The 13,169-nt window shown below is 38.7% G+C and overlaps 1 protein-coding gene across 1 annotated transcript in view; it reads left to right on the forward strand.

Annotated features, from left to right (window-relative positions):
• Nucleotides 1-682: 682 nt before the first annotated feature.
• The window catches only part of LOC150081847 (NIF3-like protein 1), a 151,753-nt gene continuing 139,266 nt past the window's right edge, over nucleotides 683-13,169 (forward strand). Inside the window, exon 1 of the mRNA XM_090379752.1 lies at nucleotides 683-1,108. Coding sequence (XP_090235878.1) covers nucleotides 872-1,108 — 237 coding nt within the window. The 5' untranslated portion in view covers nucleotides 683-871. The remainder of the gene's footprint in view (nucleotides 1,109-13,169) is intronic.

The raw sequence follows: 13,169 nt of genomic DNA on the forward strand, positions 1-13,169 counted from the left end.
AAGTTTGCCGATTTTTTCGTTTTTTCCGTTTTAATTTCTGGAGGGTATCATACGGAAGGGTTCTACGCACTATATTGAGGTATACTCCTCTTATTATTTTACTAATAGTGAAATAATAATAAAAATACACTTCTTTTAACAATAAAAACAAGAGAAATTAAATAATATAATTAAATATATTTTTCCGCTGAGTTAATTTTTCTTAATAATTCTTCATTATTTGCTATTTCTTCGTAAAATTCTTCACAAGAATTCGCAAAATTGCACTTAACTTGTAATATTGCTCTCAGTTTCTACGGTCAGTTGTGTTTTTGTTGAAGTCCACAGCTTATTTACTACCGAAAAAATTCTTTCCGTTGTACCATTGGTTCCCGGCATTTGCCATTAAGTATGGAGGTTACATGTCCAATCCGGGACTTTTTCTGGGACAGTTTGCAATGCGGGTCAAACGACTGAAATCCGGGAATGTCCCGCATCACAGAGAAGTCAGATACTGTCAGACACTGTGATCCCGCATAATCCGGGACGTCTGGTCACTTTAGGATAGATGGGATGCCTGGAATTGCAATCTCTTTCATAATCCATAATCAATATCTCATAACTCATTATTGCATATCATTATATTAAAAAATAAATTTAAGACAATTTAATGTTCCCGGGAATTGAAAAAAACAATAAAAATCTGCGGGATTCCCGAGAAAGAACCCTAGTTACTACTCTTTGGACAACAGGTCGCCCCTTAGAATCCGACGGCCGTGTGCGGTGCATAGTTTGTAATTTTCTTGAGTGTCCCTGATAAATGCATCCCATGTCAATTAAAAATGATAATGAAATAAATTTCTATCTATGAAAAAGAATAAAATTTCCTATTATGCGCTTATTTAGCAGATTGCGATATCTGTCTTTGAAAATACAAGTCATAACGCGAAAGAGCGGAGAAAAGCATGCATATAATTTTGTTTCAAATGGATTTCGACAGTATACTGCTGTTCGCAGAACTATGGAGCTATCTTTAGTAATTGATGTCTTTAAGCAAATTGCCCCTCTTAATTTAGCTGAATCATGGGATAATGTCGGATTACTTGTGGAACCCAGTGTACCTCGAAAGGTATGATGTATGAAATTAAATTTTTGACTGAAGTGAAAGTTTTAAAAAGTACTGTTGCTAAACTGATGGAATGGACGCCTGTAATAGTGACTTATAATAATGACATATTATGCCATTCATTATTCTTACGCATTTTGGCGTCAATTCCAAGAGTGGTAAAGTTATTATTAGATATTATAGTTTTATCTTATGTGAGATAATGTTTAGGTTGTAACAGAAAAAGAAATATAAATGTGTGGATAGGTAACCAGGACTACTACCACAATGGTGTTGGGGGGGGGGAGCTTTACGCATCTACTCCTCTATATATTATGTAAACGAATGAAATATTTAATACTTCAGAATAAAATACTAAACAAATATACTGCATATCCTGAAATAATTGATGAAAATATACATCATAAGAAATGTTTCCACAGCTTCATGAGCAGGGTAGTGTTTGTTCAGTTGAATCCATGATCCCGTCATGGGTGCAATTGAACAAACCGAGGGCGGAAGTCGGGTGAAATTTACTCAGATTTTATATTTTTATGCATCCTAATTTTTTTTTTTGTTATGACTAGTGGGTCTCTCTGAGAGGCCTGGGCATGATGTAAAACTTGGAGATAAAAGATAAGTAAAAACTACACATAGGAAAGGCTTAAGTGATATATCAACTTTTTTGATCATATTGCACAAGCTCATATCGTACCCCAATTGGTATTAGTTGAACATTTGTGCAAGGAAGTCAGGCTTTTGCTACACCAGGCAAAACTAAAAATTTAGGCCAAGCCAATTCTCCAAATCACCGGTCACCTTCAGAGGCAGTTTGCTCCAGTTGATTTAGAACTCACTACCCGAAGGAAAATATCCAACAATCCACATATCTCTTTCATCTGTGGCCACTAGTTTCATTGAATACCATGAAAATTTCACTTTTATTCATTTTACTGTTCCCTTATAAACTTTAATCAGATCCTTTTTAAGGTACCTAGTTACCAAGCTCTGTAGTCCCCATATTGAAAATACCACCCTCATCGTCTATGGCTGTCCTTTTCCTAATCTTATTTGGCACACTGCCTGTCTTCAGAACTTTTCAAGAAAGTGCAAGATTTCCATTTTTTTAGGTGTGACCTTAGGCCAGTGATTCTCAACCTTTTTTGGGCTTGAGGAATGCTTGACAAAATAAAGGGAATTTTTCAAATCTTTATCAAATATAATTATGTGGTGGTTATAATTAAAAAAATACAAGATAAAAAATAAAATACAAAATAAAAATATATAACTAAAAAAAAAAATTCAATCAAGGAAGAACCAATATACTTTAATAAACCCAAGCCAAATATTTTTTTTATTTAGTTGCTACATATACAAATTAGAAGTTTTCACTGAAATATTTAATGATGCACCTGAGCTTGATGCTTTTGAGCGATTTCCTGCATGTTCCATATTTCAGATAAACTTACTCTCCTGTCGTCTTCAATGCATATCAGTTTCTCCTTTTATTTTATTTAATGTTTGTCAATGTACCAACTGTGTGGTACTACACTCAGGGAAGTGGAACATGAAAAAGACCTGGGGGTAATTGTGCATTCAAGACCTGAGGGCAATTGTGCAGATGGGCTGCCAGGGCAGATCATGGAGTCTTGTCAATGATATATAGGAATTTTGCTAGCAGGGACAGAGAGGTGATTATCCTGTTGTACAAGGCAATGGTCAGGTCACACCTAGAGTATTATGTACAAGTGTGGAAGGATGTAGAATTGCTAGAATGAGTACAAAGAAGGGCAACAAGATTGGTGGGGGGGAACAAAGGGGTGCTCTTACCAAGAAAGGCTTAGGTTCTGCAAATTGCAGTGCCTGGAGAGTAGGCACCTGCGAGGTGATCTGATAGAGGTGTACAAAGCCTTGAATGGGTTGAGCAAGCTGAATGCTGATGGGATTCTTCCTCTTGCTCAGATTAAGAACCTAAGGGGGTATAGATTCAAATTGAGGAAAGACAGTTGTAGAATGGATGTGCGGAAGTTTGTCTTTAGCCAGCGGGTGGTTGATTGGTGGAACAGACTTTCATCTTTTGTTGTGGAAGTTGATAGCCTAAATAAATTTAAGGCTAAGCAGGACAGGCAATTTGGAACGAATGGGGGGGTGAATGGTAGGGTCTTTTTTTTTTTTTTTTGGCTAATGCTGCATAAGTTTGCTTCCTTGCATTGTATGCCTCTACTAATGCTAATGTTGACAATCCTGACTGACAATAATAAGTGATGGAGAACTTCAACAAAATTCTGAGAGCACGATTTGAAATGTTGGGATGCACATCTTTGATTGAAATCGAGAATGCATATAAGGGGGACTTTAGTATGTTTCATTTTAAGACTTTTATCACATGAAATTGATACTAATTGTTCATCAATAGCTGTGAACCCTAAGTTATATGAGATGGACATAAAAAGGTTTTGTGCCCAGTCAAAACTCTATATTTAGCAATGAAAAGTATTTTGTTTTCTTGTTTTCCAATGCTTCTAAGTGATCAGTTACAAGAGTAGCAATATCGTTTTTATTGGTTTAAGGTATTAATGGAAACATCACGTTTCAATGTGTTCAGCCAAATCAACAGTTTTTTCTTAAATGCTAGTAGCTTGTGTGTAAAAGTAAGGATGTTAGCATTAGTTGAGGCTATGATGCAAGAAATCAAGCTTATACAGCATCAGCCAAAAAAAAAAAAAAAAAACTTTCCCATTTCACCCATCCAGTCACTCCAAATGTTTGTCTATTTCAGTCCTAAATTTATTTAGGACTTCAGATGGAAGTCTTTTCCAGCAATCATCTACCTGCTGGTAAAGGCAAACTTCTGCATATCTATTCTACAACAGTCTTTCCTCATTTTGAATCTATATCCTCTCAGGTTTTTAATCTGAGCAAGGGGAAGTATCCCATCAGCATTGAGCCTACTCAAACCATTCAAGGCCCTATACACCTCAATCAGATTACCTCGCAGGTGCCTGGTCTCCAGATGCTGCAACTTGCAGAACTTAAGTCTTTCTTCATAAGTGCACTCCCTTTGTAGTAGTAATAGTAGTAGTCACATGTGATGCAAGAAAACAAGTGTATGAGCTTATGCAGTACAGCCAAAAAAAAAAAAAAATCACACCATTCCCTCCAAATGCCTGTCCAGTTCCTCCTTAAATTTATTTAACCTATCAACTTCCACAACGACAGATGGAAGTTTGCTCCAGCAATTAACCACCCGCTGGCTAAAGGCAAATTTCCACACATCTATTCTACATCTGCCTTTTCTTAATTTGAATTTATGCCTCCTTACGTTCGTAATCTGAACAAGTGGAAGGATCCCATCAGAATTCAGCGTGCTCAATCCATTCAAGGCCTTATACACCTCAATCAGATCACCATGCAGGTGCCTAGTCTCTAGTTAGTGCAATTTGCAGAACTTAAGCCTCTCTTGGTAAGAGGATCCCTTCATTCCCCTCACCAATCTTGTTGCCCTTCTCTGTACACGCTCAAGCAAAGTTACATCCTTCCTAAAATGAGGCTTCCAGACCTGTATGCAGTACTCAAGACATGGCCTGACCATTGCCTTATACAGAGGGACAATCACATCCTTTTCCCTGCTAGCAAAATTCCTATATATCATTGACAAAACCCCATGACCTGCCTTGGCAGCCTGTCTGCATTGCTCAGAAAACTTTATATCTGACTGCACAATTACTCCCATGTCTTTTTCATTTTCTACCACCTTAAGTTTAGTACCACACAGTTGGTACGTTTCTCTGGGGTTACTTCTACCCATATGCAGTACTTTGCATTTGTCAAGGTTAAACTTCAGTTGCCACTTCTTAGCCCATCTGCCCAAATTTTCTAGATCCTGTTGCAATAGCACACTGCCATTACTGTCATTAACAACCCTGCCAACCTTTGTATCATCTGAAAACTTCGACACTAAGCCACTGATATACCTTCATCAATATCATTGATAAATATACAAAACAACAGTGGACCCAACACCGAACCCTGTGAGACTCCACTAATAACATTAGTCCATGAAGAGCAGCACCCATTGATTACCACCCTCTGTCTTCTCCCACTCAACCATCCTTTTATCCATTGTAGCAACTTACCCTTAATACCATTCTGCTCCAATTTGTACAATAGTCTTCCAGGCGCAACAGTGTCAAAAGCTTTCCTGAAATCCAAATATATGATATCAAAATAATTTTTTGCATCCAGTTCTTTTGTAACCACATCATAATATCCTATCAAATTTGTCAGACAAGACTTTCCCTAAACAAACCCATGCTGTGTCTGAATTATTGCTGCAGTCTTGTCTAGATGATCCTGCAATGCATCTTTAACCAGTGACTCCATTATTTTACCCGGAACAGAAGTTAAACTACCTGGTCTGTAATTACTCGTGTCACCCTTCGATCCCGTTTTGTGAATTGGGGATACATTTGCACATCTCCAGTCCGTGGGGACCTCCCCTAAGTCCAAGGATGCTCTCATAATTATGGCTAAGGGTTTGCGTAGTAGCTTTGCCGCCTCCTTTAATATAACTGGATAGATTCCATCCACCCCAGGTGCCTTTCTTATGTTTAACTTCAACAATTTCTCCTCCACTTTGCTCTCAGTTATTACAAAATCATTAAGCACCCTGCTATAATTTGATAACCTTCTGCCATCTTCAAACCTTAATAGCTCCTCAAGTGTGAATGTAGATGCAAAATACTCATTCAGTTTGTTTGCTATCTGAGCAGGATCATCAACAGTCGAACCATCGATATCAAGTGGACCAATCTGATTCATCCCCTTCCTTTTAGAATTTATATAAGTAAAGAAATCCTTGCTGTTTTTCTTAGCATCTTTTGCCAAAGATTTCTCGTAATCTGCCTTCGCCTGCCTAACCTCCTTTGTGACATGATTACAGACTAGCTTATATCTGCCATAGGCTTCCGAGTCGCTTGATAATTTATATGCATCCCATGCATTTTTCTTCTCTGTCACAAGTCTCATTAGTTCATTTGATAACCATTTAGGCCTAAACCTTGAACAATATTCCTTAATAGGTATGAAACTTTTAGTAGCTTCCATGATTAATTCCTTGAATGCTTCCCACTTAGAATTTACTGTTGGTAACATCGTCAGTTTCTGTCACCAACCTTGTTATCCTTCTCTGTACTCGTTCTAGTAACTCTACATCCTTCCTAAAATGAGGCCTCCAGACCTGTATACAGACTCAAGGTGTAGCCTGACCATTGCCTTATACAAAGGTATAATCACCTCCTTGACTCTGCTAGCAAAATTCCTATATATCATTGACAAAGTGACATGACCTGCTCTGGCAGCCTGTCTGCACTGATCAGAGAACTTCATATCTGACTGCACAATTACCCCCAGGTCTTTTTAATTCTCCACCTCCCTGAGTGTAGTACCACACAGTTGGTATGGTACGTTTCTCATGGGTTACTGCTACCCATATGGAGTACTTTGCATTTGTCAATGTTAAACTTCAGTTGCCACTTCTCAGCCCATCTGCCTAACTTTTCTAGATCCTGTTGCAGTAGCATACTGTCTTTACCGTCATTAACAACTCTGCCAACTTGGACTGCAAACATTAGACCTGATATACCTTCATCAATATCATTGATAAATACACAAAACAACAATGGGTTCAGCACCGAACCTTGGGATACTCCACTAATAACATTAGTCCATGTAGAGCAGTGTCCATTTATTACCATTCTGTCATCTACCACTCAACCATCCCTTTATCCATTGCAGTAACTTGCCCTTAGTGCCATACTGTTCAAATTTGTACTGCAGTCTTCCATGTGCAACAGTATCAAAAGCTTTCATGAAATCCAAGTATGTGATATCAAAATTATTTTTGCATCCAGATCAAATTGGTCAGACAAGACTTGCCCTTAACAAACAAATGGTGTGTCTGAACTATTACTGCTGTCTTGCTGAGGTGATCCTGTATTACCTCTTTAACCAAAGACTCCATTATTTTCCCCAGAACAGAAGTTAAACTAACAGGTCTATAATTATTTGGGTCACCCTTTGAATACCCCCTTTGTGAATTGGGAATACATTTGCTAGAGTTTGATAAACTTCTGGCATTCCCCTCCTTGAATAACTCCTCATGTGTGAATATAGATGCAAAATACTTGAGCAGGATTATCGATAGTTGAATCATCTATGTGAAGTGAACCAATCTGATTCATCTCCTTAGAGCTTACATAAGTAAAGAACTCTTTGCTGTTTTTCTTTGCGTCCTTTGCCAAAGACTTCTCGTAATCTGCCTTTGCCTGCCTTACCTCCTTTGTGACTTGATTACAGACTAGCTTATATCTGCCGTAGGCTTCTGCGTCGCCTGATAATTTATAAGCATCCCATGCATTTTTCTTTTCCTCCAAGAGCCTCATTAATTCATCCGACATCCATTTAGGCCTGAAATTTCAACAGTATTTCTTAGTTGGTATGAAAAGCCTATTAGCCTCCAAGATTAAGTCCCTGAAGGCTTCCCATTTATAATCCACCATTGGTAACATCATCATCAGTTGATCCCACTGTATAGAATTTAAATACTGTCTGAGACCACTGTAGTCACCTTTACGAAAGCAGAAACCCTTCCCTTTACCCTTGATGGTAGTTACCTCTTTGAGTAAATCCCACTTCAGCACACTGTGATCACTGCCACCTAGTGGTTCCTTTATCTGCAGATTCTTGATGCATGAACAATCATTACTGATAATCAGATTGAGAGTATTACTCTCTCTAGTTGCCTCCCGAACATGCTGCTGTAGAAAATAAACCTCCAATAAATCCACAAAAGCCTTGCTGCCGTGCGAGTGACCAACACACATAAGTTCCAGTCAATATCCGGAAAGTTAAAATCCTCCATTACAAGACATTCTGATTTACTGGCCCATTCTATTTCTCTGCACAACTGTTCATTGTACTCATCAGAGTCATTAGGCCTATAACATACTCTTGCTCTCGTTTTCTCCTTTCCAGTGTTTATATCACACCAAACAGACTCAACATTGCACTGTCTACCCATGTCAACTGGATGCATTTCTTTAGATTTTGTGTTTCTTAATGAAAGCATTACCCCACCTCCCTTCCTACCCTGTCTATCCTTTCTGTACACATTGTACTCCCCAAATTCCAATTCTGCACTGCTTATATCTGTGTGACACATGTCTCTGATATCCCAACAGTATCTGCCTTTGATATCTTTATCAGCACTTCAAATTCATCAATTTTATTTAATATACTTCTGGCATTAGTGTACATGCAAGTATACATGAATTTGTTCTTACCCTTAGTTACCCTAACACAGCCCATGTATTTTTTTGTTCCATGATGACTCCCAGCAGCTCTTGAAGTCCCCAGCAACTTGCTCTCTAGGCTGCTGCTCATTACAATAGAAGCAGTACAAGAATCACTTTCACTTCTGCCTGCAGCTACCGTTAGTCTTTTAATCCGTGTATCCCCCCAAGCTAGCAGTTTTCCGACTCTCCCAACACTGCCTTGATAGCATCAGCAAATATTCTTGCATCCTTTCTATTTAAGTGTATCCCATCCCTGTAGAAGCAGTCTCTTCTGTTAGCAAGCACAGACCATGCTGAAAAAAGTTCTACCCCATGAGCCTTGCACAATCTCTCCAGGGCTGAATTGATTGACAAGGCTCTCATCATCTACTCCCTCCTATTGTGTTTGGGCAAAATTGCAGACACTTTCAAATTTAACCTGGACTTGTGACTTTTTTCCGGCATTGACCTGTACTTGTTAAGTAAATTTACAGATTTCTTACTCTTAACGTCATTAGTGCCAACATGTACAACAATATCACCTTTTGCGCCCTTAAAAAATGATATGTGCCCTACATCATCAAACTTTGCCCCGGTAGACATACCCTGGTCCTATTCCACCTGTGTTCATTACGTCCTTGCATACTGCTATATAAGCTGTTCAAATGGATGAATATTTCCACTAGATAAGCTAGCCTCACACACCACAGCTTATTATTTAGATTATTCAGAAAAATTGTTCTTTTCTTCTGATTGAATGAAATTTCGATTTTGTCTTTTTGTTCATAGACGTGACACAGCCATTGACAACCATCTTATTTCTGTATGCAAAATGAAACATTCATGCTTAGCAGCCATGGTACTACAAAGCTGATTAAAGAGACATGTTTTTAGTGGTCTTGATTTAATATAATTGATACAGCCTGATCTTTTTTGTTTGTTCAAGTGATCTTTTGAAATAGCTGAAATCTTTATCCACAAGGTTCACATGGTTAGTGATTAAAGGGCACTTCAGTTTGCTAGAAACCATGGCACCGATAGAAAGTTTTTCATCACAAATAACACACAGATGTAGAGGATAGTCCTCTTCATGTGAAGAAAATTCAGAACTTAAATAACTGTCCATATATTTCGGATAATTTTGCACCTCTTCTGTTGCGTGTTCCTACTGAAATGAAGCTGGCCTTTAATACCTGTGGGCCTGCCAATATAAGCCTTATTGCAGCATTCTTGTTCATGTCTTCTGTAGAAATTTTCCATTTTACTTTTAGTAGTAGTAGTAATGGCAAATGATGTAAGAAAGAGGGCTTATATAGCATCAGCCAAAAAAGAAAAATGCAGTTCACCCACTCATACCCTCCAAGGATTTGTCAGTTCTCCCTTGAATTTATTCAACCCATCCACTTCCACAACAACAGATGGAATCCTGTTCCAACAATCAACCATATGCTGGTTGAAGGCAAACTACCACACATCTCTCCTCAAACTGAATTTATGCCCCCTTCATGTGTGTAGTCTCAGTAATTAGAAGAATACCATTAACATTCAGCTTACTCAGTCTGGTCAACGCTTTAAACATCTCAATCAGATCTCCCCGCATTTGTCTGATCTTGAGATGCTGCAATTTGCAGAACTGAAGCCTTTCTAGGTAAAAGCACCCTTTTGTTACCTTCACCAATCTGATTGGTTGCCCTTCTCTGCACTCATTCCAGTAGATCAATATCTTTCCTAAAGTGAGGCCTCCAGATCTGTATACAGTACTCAAGATTATTGGATAGATTACATCTGCCTCAGATGCCTTTTTTATGTTAATTCTCAACAGTTTCTCCTCCACTTTCCTTTCAGTTATCACAAAGTCATTTAGATCCTCATTTGAATTTGATAAACTTTTGGCCTCTCCTTCCCTAAAGAATTCCTTGTGTGTGAATGTAAATGTGAAATACGTATTAAATTTGTCCACAACTTAAGCAGGTGCTTCAACTGTTAACCCATAGACATTAAGTGGCCCAATGTGATTCAACCCCTTCCTTCTGCTGTTAATATAAGCATAGAAGTTTTTTCTTTACATTCTTTGCCAGAGACTTCTCATAATCTACCTTAGCTTGCCTAACCTACTTTGTGACTTGGTTACAGACTAATTTATATGTACCATAGACTTCTGTATTACCTGTTAATTTATATGCATCTTGTGCACTTTTCTTCTCTGTCACAAATCTCAATAGTTTATCTGACATCCATTTAAGTCCCCTAAGCTTCAACAGTATTCTTTGTTGGTATGAAAAGCTCAGTAGCTTTTTTAATTACTTCACTGAATACTTCCCATTTAGAATTTACTGTTGGCAACATCATCAGTTATTAGCATTTAGCATTAGCATTAGTAGAGGCATATGATGCAAGAAAGCAAGCTTATGCAGCATCAGCCAAAAAAAAAAAAAAAAACCACTTTCATTTCACCCCTCCGTTCGTTCGAAATAAATACCTGTTCAGCTGAGCCTTAAATTTATTTAGGCTATCAACTTAAACAACAAGGGATGGAAGTCTGTAACACCAACCAACTACCCGCTGGCTAAAGGCAAATTTCCGCACATTTATCCTACATCTGTCTTTGCTCAATTTCAATTTATGCCGTCTCAGGTGATTATTCTGAGCAAGAGGCAGTATCCCATCAGCATTGAGCATGCTCAAACCATTCAAGGCTTTGTACACCTCTATCAGATCACCTCGCCGGTGCCTAGTCCCCAGACACTGTAATTTGCAAAACTTAAGCCTTTCTTCGTAAGAGTAACCCTTCGTTCCATTCACTAACCTTGTTGCCCTTCTCTGTACTCGTTACAGCAGCTCTACATCCTTCTTGAAATGAGGCCTCCAGACCTGTATACAGTACTCAAGGTGCAGCCTGACCATTGCCTTATACAAGGGAATAATCACCTCCCTATCCCTGCTAGAAAAATTCCTGTATATCATTGATAAGACACCATGAGCTACTCTTGCAGCCCGTCTACACTGCTCAGAGAACTTCATATCTGCCTGCACAATTACCCCCAGGTCTTTTTCATTCTCTACCACTGTCAGTGTAGTACCACAGAGTTGATACTTTGATCTGGGTTTGCTGTTTCCCATATGTAGTACTTTACATTTGTCAATGTTAAACTTCATTTGCCACCTCTCAGCCCGTCTGCTCAACCTTTCCAGATCCTGTTGCAGCAGCATAGCGTCAGTAGCGTCCTTAACAACGCTGCCAACCTTTGTATCATCTGCATACTTGGACATTAAGCTTGATATACCATCATCAATATTATTTATAAATACAGAAAACAACAATGGACCCAACACTGAACCCCGAGGGACTCCACTAATAACATTAGTCCACGATGAGCAGTGTCCATTAATTACCACTCTCTGCCTTCTGCCATTCAACCATCCCTTTATCCATAGCTACAATTTGCCACCAATGCCACACTGCTCCAATTTGTGCAGCAGTCTTCCATGTACAACAGTATCAAAAGCCTTTTTAAGATCCAAATATATAATATCAAAGTTATTCCCTGCATCCAGTTCCTTTGTGACTACATCATAGTATCCAATCAAATTGGTCAGGCAAGACCTTCCCTTAACAAAACCATGCTGTGTCTGAGCTATAACTGAATTCTTGTCAAGATGATCCTGCAATGCTTCTTTAACCAGTGCTTCCATTAATTTTCCTGGAATAGAAGTTAAACTCACAGGTCTATAATTACTTGTGTCAGCCTTTGATCCTCCTTTGTGAATTGGGGTCACATTTGCACCTCTCCAGTCTGTGGGTACCTCCCCTGAGTCCAAGGAAGCTCTCATAATTATGGCTAACGGTTTGCTTACTTCCTTTGCTGCCTCCTTTAATATAACTGGATAGATCCCATCCACCCCAGGTGCCTTTCTCGTATTTATCTTCAACAATTTCTCCTCCACTTTACTCTCAATTATTACAAGATCATCTAGCTCACTGCCAGTGTTTACTTCATCTATGGCATTCTCCTTCCTGAATAACTCCTCATGTGTGAATGTACATGCAAAATATTGATTTAGTTTGTTAGCTACCTGAGCAGGATCATGAACAGTTGAACCATCGATATCAAGTGGACCAATCTGATTCATCCCCTTCCTTCTAGAGTTTACATAAGTAAAGAACTCCTTGCTGTTTTTCTTTGCATCCCTTGCCAAAGATTTCTTGTAATCTGCCTTCGCCTGCCTAACCTCCTTTGTAACTTGGTTACAGATCAACTTATATCTATCATAGGCTTCTGTGTCACATGTTAATTTATATGTATCCCATGCATTTTTCTTCTCTGCCATATGTCTCATTAGTTCATCTGACATCCATTTAGGCCTGAACCTTGAACAATATTTCTTAGTTGGTATGTAAAGCCTAGTAGCTTCCAAGATAAGTTCTTTGAATGCTTCCCATTTTGAGTTTGCTGTTGGTAACATCATCAGTTGGTCCCACTGTAAAGAATTTAAATACTGTCTCAGTCCATCGTAGTCGCCTTTACAAAAGCAAAACCCTTCCCTTTACCCCTGATGGTAGTTACCTCTTTGAGTAAATCCCACTTCAGCCCGCTGATCACTGCCACGTAGTGGTTCCTTTATCTGCAGATTCTTATTGCATGAAGAATCACTCCTGATAATCAGATCAAGAGTATTACTCCCTCTAGTTGCCTCCCGAACATGCTGATGTAGAAAACAATCATCCAATAAATCCACAAAAGCCTTGCTAG

The sequence above is a fragment of the Mastigoproctus giganteus genome, chromosome 8, assembly GCF_048544385.1.
Source record: "Mastigoproctus giganteus isolate SK-2022 chromosome 8, ASM4854438v1, whole genome shotgun sequence".
NCBI classification, from domain to species: Eukaryota; Metazoa; Arthropoda; class Arachnida; order Uropygi; family Thelyphonidae; genus Mastigoproctus; species Mastigoproctus giganteus.